This window comes from Cyanistes caeruleus, chromosome 5 (genome assembly GCF_971803275.1).
Source record: "Cyanistes caeruleus chromosome 5, bCyaCae1.hap1.1, whole genome shotgun sequence".
In the NCBI taxonomy this organism is placed as follows: domain Eukaryota; kingdom Metazoa; phylum Chordata; class Aves; order Passeriformes; family Paridae; genus Cyanistes; species Cyanistes caeruleus.
In genome coordinates this window covers 55,857,641-55,873,804 of record NC_141705.1, presented here as the reverse complement: position 1 = coordinate 55,873,804, position 16,164 = coordinate 55,857,641, and the positions used below count along the sequence as shown (strand labels likewise).

General features: G+C 44.6%; 2 protein-coding genes and 2 long non-coding RNA genes across 9 annotated transcripts in view; 3 read left to right on the top strand and 1 right to left on the bottom strand.

Annotated features, from left to right (window-relative positions):
• The first annotated feature begins 492 nt into the window (after nucleotides 1-492).
• On the top strand, nucleotides 493-3,225 carry LOC147653127 (uncharacterized). The gene is made up of 2 exons (XR_015286839.1): nucleotides 493-870; nucleotides 2,040-3,225. It is a non-coding gene; the product is annotated as an uncharacterized LOC147653127 (long non-coding RNA).
• Nucleotides 3,226-3,439: 214 nt separating this feature from the next.
• On the bottom strand, nucleotides 3,440-12,618 carry COPS4 (COP9 signalosome subunit 4). The gene is made up of 10 exons (XM_023926244.2): nucleotides 12,197-12,618; nucleotides 11,009-11,088; nucleotides 10,098-10,249; nucleotides 8,994-9,097; nucleotides 8,063-8,216; nucleotides 6,802-6,952; nucleotides 6,319-6,489; nucleotides 4,906-5,021; nucleotides 4,502-4,586; nucleotides 3,440-4,011 (listed from the first exon to the last, which is right to left on the bottom strand). Exons 1-10 carry the CDS (start codon nucleotides 12,271-12,273, stop codon nucleotides 3,878-3,880), a joined length of 1,224 nt encoding a protein of 407 aa, XP_023782012.2. The 5' UTR covers nucleotides 12,274-12,618; the 3' UTR covers nucleotides 3,440-3,877.
• Nucleotides 10,141-12,054, top strand: LOC147653126 (uncharacterized). The gene is made up of 2 exons (XR_015286840.1): nucleotides 10,141-10,316; nucleotides 11,603-12,054. It is a non-coding gene; the product is annotated as an uncharacterized LOC147653126 (long non-coding RNA).
• The window catches only part of LIN54 (lin-54 DREAM MuvB core complex component), a 40,166-nt gene continuing 36,600 nt past the window's right edge, over nucleotides 12,599-16,164 (top strand). For 2 of the 6 annotated variants that reach the window (XM_086889166.1, XM_086889164.1), the window contains exon 1: nucleotides 12,635-12,770. The gene's annotated coding sequence lies outside the window, so the exon portion shown is untranslated. Of the gene's footprint in view, nucleotides 12,771-13,138; nucleotides 13,256-16,164 lie in introns of those variants that run through there. The other 4 variants (XM_086889167.1, XM_086889163.1, XM_086889162.1 and 1 more) reach the window with 3 other exon arrangements.

The window sequence follows — 16,164 nt, the reverse complement described above, 5'->3', positions numbered from 1 at the left end:
ACTCCTCCCATTTTCACATCACTCTGAAGTGTGTATGGGCCATGAGTCTAGAGATAGCATTTTTAAGGATAAGTTATTCAAAGGCAAAAAAAAGGTCTTCTTCATCTGTTTCTGTGAGCTTCACCAGAAAACAGTTTTCTCATTGCCTCTCAAGGCTTCAAATTTCCCAGCACTTCACTATACTATAATTACTCTTTATTCAAATTTACACTTTGAACAGTATTCCTCTCTAGATCCTGTATCATGAATTAAAGGAGTTCTTTTCAGGACTTCATTGTCCATCTCCATAGTTTTAACAGAGAGATATTTCAGCTTAATTAAAGCCTCCTCTTAATTCTCTACCTTTCCTGAAGCTTCTTTTCTTTCCTGTCACTGGTAGTTTATAAAGTCTCTTTTCATGTTGATCTCTCTCTCTCTCTCTCTCTGGATAAAAAGATTAATCCGCAAGTCTCATCTGGGTAATGAAAGAGTTAAAATCTTGCCCAGGCTTTTGTAGATGGTTTGGAGATCTCTGCCGAACAGGAGCTGGAGCCGTCTGTGATGGAAGGTTCCTCATGGCTGCTCTGGAGCGTGTGGTCGCTGCTCCAACTCGCTGCAAGTCCAGGGCCTCTCTCCTTCTTCACTGGGCAGTTTCTAGTGAATGTAGTTACAGCAAAACCTACAGCCGAGCCAGAGATCGGCTCGGCCCGGCCCAGGCCTGAGGAAAACCTTCCCCAGGCCCCCCCATGTCCCGGCCGGGAGACGGGGCAGGCCTGGCCCCATCCCCGCCCGGCCGCATGGCCTGGGCAGGGACGGGAGGCCTGGAGCTCCGACACCCTCCACAGCCAGAAAACAAAGAGAACTCAGAGAGCTCTGCTTTTACACTTTAAGGTAGGGTTCACAAGTTGATCCCACTTTTCAATGGCCTAAACTGCTGTCAATTCTCAGCAATGACTGATAATTGGTCAGGAGAAAAGACTCCAAGCACTTCCCAGCAACTCCAACTCCCTTAAAGGTAAAGTAACTCCATGACACACTGCTGGGACCGAAGTCCCTTCACAGGGCTCCGTGGGTGCCCCTATTGACTCCCCACACTCACACAGCCAGAGAGGTTTCCTCACTGGCTGGACCCCAGGCTTCCCCTAGCAGAATCCTGCTCATCTGAATCCTTAAAGTAATTTAATGGTGGTGCAGCAACACCGTAACAGCTTGAGTTGTGCTTCCAACAAGCAAACAAAAGATTCTCCAGACATTTATACTTCTGCAGTCTGCATGCCCCTTCCAGTGGTGATATTTAGTCTGGGGTCTGCTCGCTGTTCATCAGCTCCTGCTGAGTCTCAGCGTGACTGGTCACTCCTTGGTGTGGCCACAGCCCCTTGCTGGGGGCTCCTGACATTCCCCCACCCAGGACACAGCCTGTAGCCACCAGCACTATGCGTATTCCTCATCATCCCTCTTTTAATTGAGCATACCTACTGATTGACTTTAAGGAAAAAGAAATAAAAAGAAAACTTTCAAGGTATTGAACCACTGACTTTACAAGTAATAAATGCAACAGAATTAAGGCCAACAAGATTGCCCCAGAGGGGTAATGATTATCAATTTAAAATCATGAAAGATTCTCTAAAGTCGCTTGTTGATCAACTGGTAGATCATTTAACTACTTGTCTAATGTGAGAGTGGTGGATCCAGTTTTCCTTACCAAAACTGTTAACTGCAGAATAGGAACAAAGTAAGACAGTGTATAGCCCCTCCCATTTATGTTCTTATTTGGATTTTTGTGACAAAATGTTCATGACTGCTTCCATGTCCAGGCTGTGTATCATGTACTTGTATCTCTGGTGGGCTGATACCACTGTGCACACTTTCTCCACTCTTCAAACTCTTTTCATATATACAACATACTGGACCAGGTGTTCTGAGCTATTCCCTTCACTGCTTTCTGTAATGCCTCTAGTGTGGGCTGGGCAATGATTACAGAAATTTCTGCAGATAACTGTACTTACTCAAATAAATTAGATCTTCTCTGCTGATGTGCAAATTACACTTTCTTTCCACAGCATTCCTGCTGCATGACATACCCCAAATGCTGCATGTGTTAAAGCTACAAGTTCTGTCCCTTATGTGTTCATCCTTGCTGGAAGTGGAAGTGGCTCTGCTTCCTCACCTGTCCCTGGCTCACCACAGCATTCCCAGGCTTGATCTGGGTTATGTCAGGGGTCATCAGGTAACTCAGTCTGTAACTTGAAATATGCATCACCAAAGGTCACTTTGGTTTTGAGGCCTGAGTTGGCCACTTCAGGTCTGTCCTTTCAGAAATGGTTCAGTAGAACTGCTTACTGCTATCAAGAGGTCAGTCCTGCCCCACAGGGAGAGAAGGTCCATGAAACAGCTGTGAACACACACGGGTATGGCTTTTTAGGACTGGATTCTCCTTTAAAGTACTGAAGCAGCAAATAACCTAAATGGGAATATATGTGAATGGCATACATGGCACACCTCCATCTGCAAAGGGCGTGCTCCAGGAGAAGAGCTCTGTGCAGAAGGCAGAGCACAAGCAAAAAGAAAAACAACAGGCTCCAAACCAATAGTGACTGTGTCAGTATTTCTCTCAAGGGAGAGAAAATTCTCAGCCAGTACCACTTTGAACAAGTTACAAGCAATTTCTCCTGAAAATAGGTGGTCAAAATACCCTTCAGCCATTTATGCTCACCATTTCTGCCATCACTTTGCTCTTACTTTTATGGTGCTGCTGTACTAAGATGTGCAGTACTTGCACAGCAAAGAACATTATAATTTGGTCTATACTCACTTGACAGCTCATTACTTAGCAGTAGTGTAGTGCCTTGAAACAAGGCACATCTTTACAAACAATGACAAGTGGACGTATAGCAACTGTAGATGCTGCTTGTTCCTGTTTAAAGATTTTGATTCAATAGCAATTAGTTTCTGCTGTGCTTGACATCCTGATTAATTCCTTTCTTTGGAGATGTTTGCCTCATCAGCCAACTTGGTTTTGTTTCTCCAAGACATTAAAGAACTGAAAAATATGATGGATCCAAGGTATGCAGCTAGATATGCAATTGAGTGGATAACTGAGTGGATGGAGTTTCCAACAGACTGGAGATAACCAAGCAGAGAAGCTCTGAAGATCCAAATATTTGCCATGTTTTTTAAATGTGTGTATCTGGCAAAGCACATGGATGGGTAAAGAGTGCCCAACTCCAGACTGATAAATATCAAAAAGGCCACTCTCGTACTTCATTGCTGTACATAAGCATTTCAAGTTAGTCCTGCTTATCACGACACCTTGACCTGTGTTTTATAAGCAAAGAAGGAAAAAAAAAATGTTTTTCATTTAACATTTTCAGGGGCTGAAAATGCAATTACAAAGATCAGATTTGTTTCAAGTTACTGTTTAAGAAAAAAAATGGAAACAAAACAAACCCAAAACCACAGGTCCTTACAACACTTAAACCAAGTGGCTTATCTCAGCCTTTATTAGAATAGTTACAACTAAAAGAAACACGGTGCTTCTATTTTCACAGCAGGACACGCGTCATAGGAAGTAATGGGCTACAAAGCTATAGCAATACAGTGGGGGAAAAAAAATTAAATAAACCAAACCCAAATCTTGCTGCAGACATTACAGCTTCTTTTAAATGGAAAACACAGTTTTCAGGCAGAATGCAACGCAGAGGCAGCAAGAGCATCAATCTAAGCTCAGAGAACTGGGGGCCTGTAACACCAAACAAAGTATCAGTTAATTGTGTCCTAAGCCATAGTGGAAGCAGAAGATGGGGAAGTGAAGATGGTTGCTCTGTTTCCCAGTCCTGCTCAGCTCCCCCTGCCGGCACAGCAGGCAGGTGACTGCCTCCAGTGGGACAGTGGGGCACGGTCACTGAGCCATCTGTGCCTCCATGGCCTGTGCTGTCCACTCTGGGGCTGTCTGACTGATCTTCTCCAGCAGGTTGTTCACCTGGAAACACAGGGACTGAATCTGCTTGTCCCAAGTTGGCAAAGCTTCACGAGCTGAAAAGAAAAGACAACCCATACTAAACAAAGTAAGTCTTGGCAATTCCCTTGCCTTGTCAACTGCAACCTTTCCTTTTGCCTCACCTAACTCACAGAGGAAGCCTTCCTTGTAGTGATATCAGGATCACTTCTGTACTCAAAAGCGACAGTTATTTTGGCTGCCTGTTACAAGCCTAACTCCTGCATCAAAGCAGATTTGAACAGAGAACTTCCTGGGGGAACCTGCTCCTAGAAGGAGACTGATGGAATAAATTCACTCTTTCCTCTGGGTGAAAGGATGCAAAGCCCTCTGCAGGGAGTGGGTGAAGTGTCAAAGGTTGTCCCTTATGGCTAACTCTGCCACCTCCTGGCTACAGCAGGATGAGCAAGCTCACTTCAGGCAGAAGGGATTATTAATAAATTTAATCCTTATCCTGGCAGGGACCACCTCAAAAAGCTCACTCTGACAGGTGCTAAAACAAAAGAATTACAGTGTGGTTGAACTTACTTTCAAAGTGAACAATTCCATCAATCTGATCAATAAATCCATTCATGCGACCCTCAGTTATCATCTGAGAAGCGATCTTCTCTGCCTGGAGGAAAAAGGAAAGATGGCAGAAACTTTGTCTGTTCTCAAAGAAGTTAGAAATTATTCAGTCTTAATCAGGTCCACACACAGAGGGGAAGGAACCTATAGACAGTACTCATTAACTGTCAGTGGCATCTAAATCCACTGCTGTTCATTCCACATTGTGTACTTTCCATTCTCCCTGACAAATAGTCAACCTTCCTCGTAATATGGGATATTATTCCCTAAATTTTAAGTGATTTTCCTAATATTTACCACAGATAATTTCTCATGCCATTCATGCTCCTTGTTTAAAAAAAAAAAATAAAGTAGGAAATGGATACCTTGGCTGCAGGGATCTCTAGTAATGCACCAAGCTCTTCAAAGGTAATGTTGTTGTAAAGTTTGCTTGCAGATAGTAAATTGTGTTCAATAACAGCTCTGTCCAGAATACTGGAACCTTCAGGGTTAGATGAGAAAAAAAACCAACTAAACATTACTATAAGATTGAAATATTGCTTTATATAGTAGAGCAAATGAAAAAAATGCTTCTCTCTTTTTTTTCTGAAGTGCTACATGTGCAGAAGGTCCAGATGCATCTGCCTTGCATTCCTGTTAAGCTGCACAAACACAGCGGACAAAAACAAATGGATGGCACTTGGCTGATTTTAAATCAGATAAACCCTTTATTTAATTTCTAGAGTAAGCAAGTGGAACCCCTGCTACAAAATTTACTGTCTGAATCGAGGTGGTTTGACCTCCTGTGATCCTAGCCTGACAAATGGAAAGACCATTGGGGATTTTCTTATTATTCATTATGACTCTTAGGGGTACAATTAACCCCTCTCTTACTCTGCTTATGATAAACCCTTATCTGATGTCTCCCTTCTTGACTGAACAGTTTTCAACAACATAACTCATTTGCCCCTTAACCTCTAGCTGAAGATAAGCACATTATTAAACACCAGCTAACCTGCATTCTTTAAGGACAAACAGTACAGGTTATAAATAAACAATGTGACCAAGGGAAGGAATGCAGCATATTGCTAACAAGTACCTTTAACCCAGTTTTCACTTCTACAAGTACATGGATACTTCTTTTTCCTTAACCAACAATACTTTTTCAGTAGGAAGACTTTCCTGATCCAGAGGTATTTCATGATTACGTATTTTTCTACTTTTACCTTCTTCCAATCTAGAAAACTGAGACTAGTGTGTTTAGGATACTAGTTAAGCCATTATTTGACATTTTTCTGACTGTTCAGAGGTTCAGGACTTTGTGTCATGTCAGTGGTAATGTGTGTGAGGTCCAAACCATCCCCTCACCATGTTACCTTCCTGTCAAATCCTGAAGCAGTTCCAATAAATGTATCATCAGTACTGACCTTTATGGCCTACATGCATGTCACAGGTTTCTCGGCACCCTACTCCTAACGGTGCCTGAGAAGCTCACGAGGACAGAGACTCTGTTAGAAACACTGGGAAGTTGTCAGTGAAGGGGACTGTGCATGGACAGGGAAAGAAAATGTGACAAGTTTTCTTCCTGAAGAGTATTTCAAAACCTTAATGGCAAATCAGAAAGGTTAACTATATCTAAGAAGCTTTACTATCTAACTATATATATATGCTGAAAAATATTTCTTAAATAATGATATAAGCAATAATAAATTATTTTCCATGACACTTCTTGACTGATTTGGGAAGTCCAACTCCCATGGATGAACACCTGGCATTACAAGGTTTTTAGAAAAGTGTACCATCAGCTGTAGTCGCTTTCTGGTGAGGCATTAGCATAGCTGCAAACTCTTGCAGTTGATTTCCACGGATAATTCTGTCAAGATACATTTTCTCCAGGATCCCATAGGCTGCAAGCTGCTGGCATCTCTCATCCTTGAAGAGAGTAGCAAGCATGCGGGAACGCTGTTGTCCTAGGAAAGTCAAGAGGAATTCTCATAACTCACCACCAAACACAAAGTATTTAGAGGTAAACAGCAGGAAGTTACTTTTTTCCCCCAGTGCATGAGAATAACAGCCAACAAAGCTCTACTGAGGAAGGAATTTGGCTGTGTTCAGTTCAAAGGCAAAGACACTGAATTAATCCAGCTCTGAGCTAACAGTTTGCCAACAAGTAATTCCGGCATCGTGTTCACAACTTTGCATTCCTCACCAAATCCTGGTAATACACAAGCTGACTTGCTTCAGGGGAAATATCTTACACAGAAATGTAAGGTGTATTTTACCTGCTGATGCCAAAATAGTACAATGCAATGCATGTTTCAGTGCCTCCAGCCTCTCACTCTCATGGACTATGCTCTTGTAGGACAGCTCGTTGTACCTTTGGGCAGCCTCAATGAACTTCCTTCTGTAGTCAAGCACTCGAGCATAGCAAACCTAGAAAGGAAGGATATCTCAGGAAAAGCAGCAGAGGTGGCTGCATAATACAGGTGTGCAAAAATTGCACACTATAAAATCGTAGCTCCCATAAATATTGCTCTTCTGCTTCCTAGGCAAATGTGTGCCTTCAAAGAATTAGCTTGACTTGACAAGTCCTTGCTCAAGTATCAGGGAAATCATTTGAAAGGACATTTCCTACCACTGTTCACGTGTTAAACACTGCAGATGTCTAAAAGCCAAGTACTGAGCCTAAGCAATTGAAATATTGCACAGCTGATACGGTATTTGTGTGAGTTTCCCCTTCACTACTGACAGCTACCACTTAGACAGCCATTTATGTTTCAAATATTTGCTTTTCCCTTCAGGTGCATGGGAACACCACCTGGTGTTTCTTCCTTCCTTTGTGTTTTTCTAAGATTCACAGAAATTATTTACACTTTCAACCGAGTGCAGACTTCAAAACGTAATATGGGATGAGGAAAAAAGGAAAGGGGAAACCAACAAACAAAAATTACCAGATGCTGAGTTACTGCTCATGGCCCATCTGCTTTGTGTCACAGAATTTTAAACACCACCACACTTGATCACTTCTGTTACACTGCCATCACTGCTCATCAGTTACTAAAATGGTCTGAGAAATTTGTGTATGAACTACGTACACAGTAAACACAAGAACAGGAATGTCAGCAGTTAATTTATTACTTAAGACTTTAAGCTACTTTTATGTATGGGACTTATTATTTAATTACTGGGGAGTGGGAGGACTTCTACTGTCTCTAATATTGGATGCAACTTTTTCCCCTCTTAGATTTATAGACAAAGGTATAGGCACTATTTTCAACAATATTTCAAATGTTTTTTAGCCTAGCTTTTATTTTCTATCAGTAATGCCAGCATTTAAGGAACTATCACAGTCCTATCTTCAAATGGTAAGGAATGAGTTGTTTAATTATTGCTAAGATGTGTCTCTCAAGCTCCCAAAACCATATAGGTTTTTCCCTTTGTCTCTTTTCTCATGATGAAACTTTTAGTGACAGTGCATTAAAACATCTCAATGTGGCATTATCTTCCTTTAGAAAGAGAAAGCAATAAAGCAGGTTAGACAACCTTATAATGGATTTGCAGCTGTTCATTAGTTGATTCGTTCTGAAGCAGGGAAGCACGATTGATGTAAGCTTCTGCTTGAACTGGGTCATCATCCTCCAGATACAGCCTGGCAATTTTCAGGTAGGTCTCCAGTTTATAATCTACATTATACTGCCTGTAGGGGAAAGAAAAAAGCAAGTGCTCAGAGTTGCTTCAGAACTACTTCTGCTCTTAGCTGGTCTAAACATTCATTGTGATTCTTAAGCACTTGGCAAAATTTGCTTTACCCTTTTTTCTTCTTCCCTACTACCAAATTAGTACTTTCTGTACAGAGTAAGGAAATTTAAGATGAATGCCTATACAGAACTGGCTCCTGTAAAATCCAGTAGAAATAATGCTGTCCACCAAGACACAAATGTACATTCTCATAATCTGTTCTTTGTGGACTGGAAGTTAGCCACCAGTGGTGAGCCACTTCAGTTAAGAATCAGCCTTGCAGTGTAAGAAATAGGTGCTAAATAGGCAAAACCTATTGCTAAAAAGCAACTCCTTTTATGTGCAAACTGAGAAAGGGGAAAGGACTGCCAGAGAAAAGTAACAGCAAGGGTTCTACATCTAAAAAAATCGAAACAATCAAACCAAACTAAAACAAACTCCACCTCACAAACAGACAAAAGAATCCCTAACTGCATTTGTTAATATCCAGTCTCAAACTATATCTTCATTTTGAACTGAGAAGGTGGACACACTGAAAAACTGCCACCCTTCAAGGGCCTTTCAATAACCTTAGAAACATTTCTACAAAACACTATTAAAAAGACTTGTTTAGCAACAAGACTAAATGATAGTGGGTAACTTCTGGTGCAGCAAACCCCAAAATTCTCACTCGCTGGTCTAGTTCAGAGCAGAGAAAGCAGGTACAGGTAACACCAAAGAGCTGGGTGTAACATACTTTTGTCCTGTTTCCAAAGGGATCCCCACCAGCACTTGTGCTGCATTTCTCCAGTCTTCTTCTTTCTCATAGATTGATGCAAGATGTTGCCTTATTGAAGCCACCTGAAGAACAATAAAATCAACAGCAGAAGTAGCCACCATTATATAAAGCTTTTAAAAAGATTCAACAAATCTTTCAGGAACTGGAGCAGCAAGAGTCACAAGCCATTTCTTGTGCAGTTACACATCAAATGATGCCTGTCAGGTAGGAATGAGGTGAACTGTGATTAGATCCTAATGAAGAAACTTCCACTTTGGAGAGCAGCTGTCAACAGGTAAAGTATTAGTGCTCACAGCCTGGATTTTTAACTAGAAGCCTGGGTAAAAAAAAAATCACCTGATGTATTGGATTTAATTTATGCATAATCATGATGACATATATGCAAGCATGTTCAGCTCAGAGTAAAAGCTGCTTAAAAAGACAAAAGATAAAGAGAAGTAAATAAAAATCATGGCAGAAACTGCCTTGACTTTCTATTTCAATACTAGATCCTAAGGGCTTTTAATAGAAACAACTTCTCTAAGAACTTTCAGATGATACTGCACATTCATACAACAAAACATAGAACTGAATTAAAAGGCAGAGCAGCATATTCAGTAATTAAGCAGAATTGAATTTCAAGAAAATATTTTTTCCTGTCAAAATGATTATGGCTAAAATAAACACAGAAAATGTATTTATTTTGAAACAAAAGCTATTTTTCAAGGTGCATGCACTTCACACCACCTGTCTGCTCCACTGCTCCCGTAAAAAGCAGTACCATGAGTAGCAGTCTCCAGACACCTCCAGCAGCTCAAGGACTGTTTCATTGTAACAAGCCAATTACTGGTAGCAGAAGTACCTGTCCATGATCATGATGAAGTGACAGTCTGTAATCTTTGCACAGTCCTAAGTGCTCTATGCACTTAGCTCAGGTTTTCCGTGTACAGGACTGAAAAACTGGGCTCTAAGTAGGAATATCTGCTTTGAACAGCTTTTTGAAAGGCTTGAAATAGTCAGCAGGAGGGGAAAAACTAAAGCCAAACCCACGAGCTAAAACTTCCCTCATCACTGATCTCTTACCTGTTCTTCAAATGAAATAACTCTGGGCTGTATCTTTTCCAAGGTGAAATGGTAAATTTCTTTGGCTGTGCTGTCAGGGAGACTTGGAAGATGTGTACAGAAATCTGTCAGCAGCTGCCGTGAGATCACCAGACTGACGTTCTCATTCACCACTGGTTCAGAGATGCACAGAGGAGAAACACAGAATGGATGCAGTATTTTTCAGTGTCTTCACTACAGGTGATAATTTGCTTTTACATTAAATTTGAATATTTCAAATTTAATGTAAAACTGTTGAAAAACTGTATGCAAGTGAAGGTGATTTTTTTTTCCTTTTTTTTTTTATAAAGGTGGGTTTTTCTTTTCTTTCAGAAACTGTTTACACTACAGGTCACCAGAGTTCTAACCCCTGACAGAAAATAAATGAATTTTTCACCCTGATTTATAGTTCTCAGTTGCTGAAATATCTTGGACAAAGTACCTGTTTGGGCTAAATCTCACTAAGCTCATTCTCAGCTTTAGAAACATTATGGCAGATATAATTTACAAAGATGTTCAATAAACCAAACACCCAGTACAATACAAAAAAGGCCTAACAATTTCTTGGCAGTTTTACAAATGGGTGAATAAGGAGGCTGTCAGTTTAAATACCACTTGGCATCCAGTACCAACTTCAGCACTCCACAGAGTGCTTTGTTTTCACCTTCCAGTGCTGACAGGCTGGAAAGCTGTAATAGCCACAAAGTTTACAAATCCATTCCCTCTTCACTTCTGAATGTGGTGATGAGGGTTTCTCTTCCTATTGCATCTGAGTTCCAACAGGACAAAAATATATTGTATTTACACAGTCTCACATAGAACTAACAAATAAACAACCCCACAGACCTCTGGCCTTCACTCAGTGTAAAACCACTTGCACCAGATGCACTTACTTGCTTCTACAAAAGCTTTCAGAGCTTCAAGCTGTTCCACACCCGACAGCTGAATGGCTTTTTCCAATATTTGACGGTACCTGTCCATAAATAAATTTAAAAAAGGTTAAAAATCACATTTTTTTTCACTAAGAACTTCAGCCTCTCTGCTTACTTTCTATGTCAGGGCCCTATTTTTGCTCATATATTCTGTACCTTGAGGTGGCAATTCTCCAAACAGTTTGTTCCAAAGTTTCATCATGAACATTCACATGGAATTGGTACCTGGCTCTTCTTAAATCCCAGGACTAGATGCTCAGACAACAGAGCTCATCGTTTTGTTATCTAAGAACATATGTGCAATTCTGGAAGTTTGAAACAGTAATAATAATCAAATTCCCAGGAAAGTGCATAGAAAAAATAATGAAAACTGTACTGCTCATAGATTCAGATTAATCAGGGCAGTCAGACATTCAAAATGCCACATTCAATCTAATCTAACACTGTTGTGATAAACATTATGTTACAGCCACTTCACACGAACACAGGTGCACTCTATGTGTTTTCAAGTGTTGATTCTCAAAAAAAATAGCAAGTTCTCTTTTCTTGTTTCAGCAACTTTGCCTCAGGGTTTGTGATACTGATGAAGTACTACAACCACGGGTAGTGAAGCTACATTTTGAGGGTAAAACTTCCAAGTTTTTACATGAAAATCCGAAAAGTGACACAGCCCCCCTGCAACACAAGCAACTGGACAGGGAGTCAAAGAATTCCAGGTGACAGATCGGCATCTGACGGGACTCTCGGAGTGAAAATCTGTGACGCATCGCGCCACGAGAAGCTCAACCCCTAAGGGCTGCCGTCCAAAACATCCAACTAATGAAAACAGGAATAATTATTAATAATAGCGAAAGAGTCGCTGATATATCCACGGCAGCAGAGGAAAACAAACTCCCCCGGCCTCTCGCTGTGGCACAGCCCAGGGACAGCAGCCGAGCCATGAGGGGGGCCGAGCGGACACGAGAGAGGCCGTGAACGAAAAAAAACTACACAACCATGAAGTGGAACCTTTCTGTCTCCTTTTTATTGGAAGAAACGCGGCCGCTGGGCACGACGCACCCTCCCAGCGCAGGGCACCCCCTCACCCCGCGGGCTGCTCGCACCCCTCGCCCCAACGCGGGGAGGCGGCGGCAGCGCCCGGCAACTCACTTTCCCGCCAGGTCCTTGTGGGAGCCGCTGGAGTTCATCAGCTGCGCCAGGTCCTGCCTCACCGCGCCCGCCGCCATCTTGGGAGCCGCCTCCTCCCACCATGGAGCCGCGCGCGCTGGCGGGAGAAGGGGGGGTGCGCGTCACGTGACGGGGGAGCGCGCGCAGGCCGCGGGAGGCGGCGCGGGCGGGCCGGCCCCGCGCGCGCGGTTGTCAGGGGAGGATATTCCCACGGAGATATCCCACGGGATTTACTCCGCGAGTGGGATAAAGCGGGACCGCCGCCGCCGACGTTTCCTCCTCCACGGGTGGTGCCCGCGCGTGGCCCCGGAAGCGGACGGCGGGGCGGGGCGGTCCCGGAAGCGCGGGGCGCTGCGCCGGCGGTTGCCAGGGCGGCGCGGTATTATGGGATGCGGCGGGGGAATGGCGCGGGGCGCGTGATTTTGAACAAACGCGGCGGCGGGATCGGCGCGGGCGCGGCCGCCGCCGCCGCGGCCGCCGGGAGCGGCACCGGGGGGCGCCGGCACCGGCCAGAGGCATCGCTAGCGGAGGAAGAAGAAGAGCGCCCGCCCGCCCGGTGAGTGCGAGGGGCGGGAAAGCGGCGGCGGGAGAACAGGGAAGGGGGTGCGGGCACGGTTGACAGCCGCCTCCCGCCGGGAAGGAACAGGCCCGGCCTTGCCGGGCGCTTTCCCCGCGGCATGCCGGGCTCTCGGGTGGCCCTGCCGGCCTCCCCGGGATGGCTCGGATAGTCGGTCCCGGCCGCCCCTCCGCCGCGGGGGTGGCCGCCCGGCGCGTTCCCTCCCCGCTGCTCGCCGGGGTGAGCTGCGCCCGGAGCGGCGGGGTCACGGCAGCCCCGCGGCGAGGCGAGGCTCCCCGTCGGAGCGGGGTCTGCGCGGGACCCGCCGGTCCGGAAGGGGTCGGGGTTCGCGGCTCGGGGGCGGCGCCGGGGCGGGGCGGCGGGGGCAGGTGCGGCGGGGGCGGCGGTGACGGGATGAAAATGGCGGATCTTTCGAAATACGGCGGCGGCCGCCGGCGCTCACGGGCCCGGGCCGCCCCCGCGAGGTGAGACCCGGCGCGGGGGGAGCGGCGGCGCTGGGCGCACCGCGCGGGGCCGGTGGCCGCCGGGGCTCGTCGCGCCGGGCCCGGGGCTGGCGGGGCCCGGCTGCCCCGGCCCGGGACAGCGCGTCGGGCGGCTCCGGGGCCCGGGCGAGTCGCCGGCATGCCCCGTTCGAGGAGACCGCGCCGCCCCCGGGGAGCCGCCGGGGCCACACGGCCCCGGGCGGGTGAGGACGTCTCGGCTGTGTCAGCGGGATGCTCGCTCCGGCTCTGCCCCGCGGAGCGGGTGCGGTGCTGCCTCAGCTCACCCCGGTGCCAGGGCGCACCTGTGCCCTGAGCCTGCACTGCCCGGCTGTGGACGGCCCTCAGCTCCAAGGGAATGTGTCTGGTTATGGCCTCCTCAGTACAAGAAAAACAAGGAGCTACTGGAGAGGATCCAGTGGAGGCCGTGAAGATGATGAGGGATCTGGAGCATCTCATGTGAAGAGAGACTGTAGGAGCTGGGCTTGTTTAGTCCGGGGAACAGAAGACTGCTGTCATTAATGCATATAAATATCTAAAAAGCAGGTGCCAGGAGGATGGTGGTAGAGTTTTTGGTGGTGCTTAGCAGCAGGATGTGGATAAATGGCTATGACCAAAAATACAAGAAGTTTCACCTCAACATGAGGAAGAACTTTATGTTGTGGGTGGTAGAGCATTGGAACACAGGGAGGTTGTGGAGTCTCCCTCTCTGGAGATATCTGAAACCCACAGGACCATGGTCTTGTGTCACCTGCTCCAAGTGGCCCTGCCTTGTCAGAGAGGTAGGATTGGATCATCTCCAGAGGTGCCTTTCAAGCTTGACAATTCTGTGGTTCTGTGAATGTAGCCAGACTATCTTTTGGGATAGACCCAGCTTTTCTTGTCACCATCTTGCTTGTTCTGAGGTATATGAGTATTCAGAATGTATTTTTAGTTATTTGTGGCCTTCTTTTAAGCACATAATTTACTAATTATGTAATGCTTGATATTGAGCATTTGGGTTCTGGAAAGCCCTGTGGCATTGAGAGCACATGAAACTATCCACTGGAATATACTGTAATCAGGAGGAAAGCTCTCAGACTTAAGATGTCAGGTGAGGAAAGCACAGATATTTTAATCACCTTTCATTAGTTTCATCCTTCTGAACAGTTCCTTGAAATATCTTACAGTTACTGTAGGAAATAATAAATATAGAGAAATAATTTGAAGTATTCTTTGCAATGTTTACATGAAGCTTGCAATAGCAAATAGGTTACTCAATACTTGAGTGTGTGGTTATCTTCTTCACAATAGCTTTTGGCTTATTGGAGGCAAGAATAGTGAGTTATCAGCTGAATGTATTTCTTCTGCCAGTGTAATCTTTTTGTAAAATAAAATGCATTAGACTTGTCTTTTTTGTTCTTTTTAAATTATTATTTGTCAAAACATCCAGTTTACCTATCTGCCGCTGAGTTGCATGTTAGCTACATGACTTGTACAGATTTGTACCAACCTAGAGAGATGTGTGGCTGCATTGCTCTGTAGGCCAACCATCTTACAGGCTGCTTGAAAATGCAGCCCAGCTTCTCTAATGGGTTAAGAAAGTACTCTATGATTTTTGTGATGGGGAAAGCTCCAGCAGTTTGTTATGCAAGGTTGCTTATTCAGCTTATGTATCAAGAACTATCTGCTGATGCTTGGTTTGCTTTTACTCTGGTGGTGTCCATGCTCAGATAGTTTGTAACTGAATGCTCTGAACAGTTCAGTCAGAATTCTTGAGAAGTTTTAAATGCTTTCAGGTGGAGTATCTGCTAACCACAGATGAATAAGAAGGGTGATGGTGAAGAGTACTGTCAGAATTCAACCTTAGAGATGTTGTTATCTCATACACTGTGATATCTTTTATTTCAGATTTGGAAAAACCATCAGAGCCCCTTAGGTTCTTTTCCCTTGCACTTGTTTGGAAAATGTTTGCAGGGAGAACTCAGGTAGATTGGGGGAGTTGTGTTTTGATTCCTGCTTCAGCAATGAACTGTGGTTCCTTATCTGTCACTCGATGTGTTTGTGCTTTTGTTCTCTATATGTGCTATAGAGGTAGCACATACTTCTTTGTCACATGCTGTGAGAAGCACATCCTAATGTTCTACAGAGGCTGTACACTACAGAAGTGTGAGTGTGGTGTATTCATAGCAAGTACCTAGGAGATAACCTCAGGATTCTTTGTGTTTTTAATTAATTTTCTTAGTTTCAGGAGCTCCCAAAGAGAAGTTGAAAGTGTTTATTTAATTCTTTTTCAAAGGTTTGTATTTTGCCAAGCCTTATATTTGAATAGCTTGGTTTTCTCAGTTGCTCAGAAAGCTGATAAGCAGCATGTGGCTTTCAGTACAGCCTGTGACTAGGCTTGCTCACCTGACAACATTAGAAGTCTGGAAAAGAATGTTCTTGCACAAGAAAGAGAAAGGCTAACAGAATAATCTCTTGATTAGTCATGGGATGCAAAGCTAAGTGATGTGAGAGATTCTCATGTTCAATATCTGGATGTAGATTGGTAGCTTCTTAATTAGAGCATCACTCCCCTTCAGAAGCCATCCTTCTGCCATCAGATGTGTTGCTGCCCACGTGAAGGTTATGCTCTTAATGTTGGGCTCTGCTTTGATCTGTTGTATGAGTTCTAGGTACATACTGAATCCCCATCTTTAGGGGCTGACTGTTTTGGGGTTTTTATTCCTTTGGAGTAACAGCAGTTTCTGTTACAGACTCAGGAAGTCTGTCTTCCTTGGGTGAAGCTATTGTTTCTGTGAAAAGTCTTTCACAGGTGTGATCCCTTGGTGCTGCTCTGGTGCTGATAGACTTTGAACAGAGTTGTCTCAGCACACTGACTCACCAGAATTTACTTACTACTTTGTGGAGTAGTT

What these genes read in the sequence shown, in the direction of transcription:
- COPS4 (XM_023926244.2), bottom strand. Translation starts at nt 12,273, where the DNA reads ATGGCGGCGGGCGCGGTGAGGCAGGACCTGGCGCAGCTGATGAACTCC. An exon ending in TTATTTCATTTGAAGAACAG is followed by an intron (nt 9,098 to 10,097) that starts GTAAGAGATCAG and finishes ATTGTTCTTCAG; the next exon opens with GTGGCTTCAATAAGGCAACA. An exon ending in GAAAGCGACTACAGCTGATG is followed by an intron (nt 5,022 to 6,318) that starts GTACACTTTTCT and finishes CTAACCCTGAAG; the next exon opens with GTTCCAGTATTCTGGACAGA.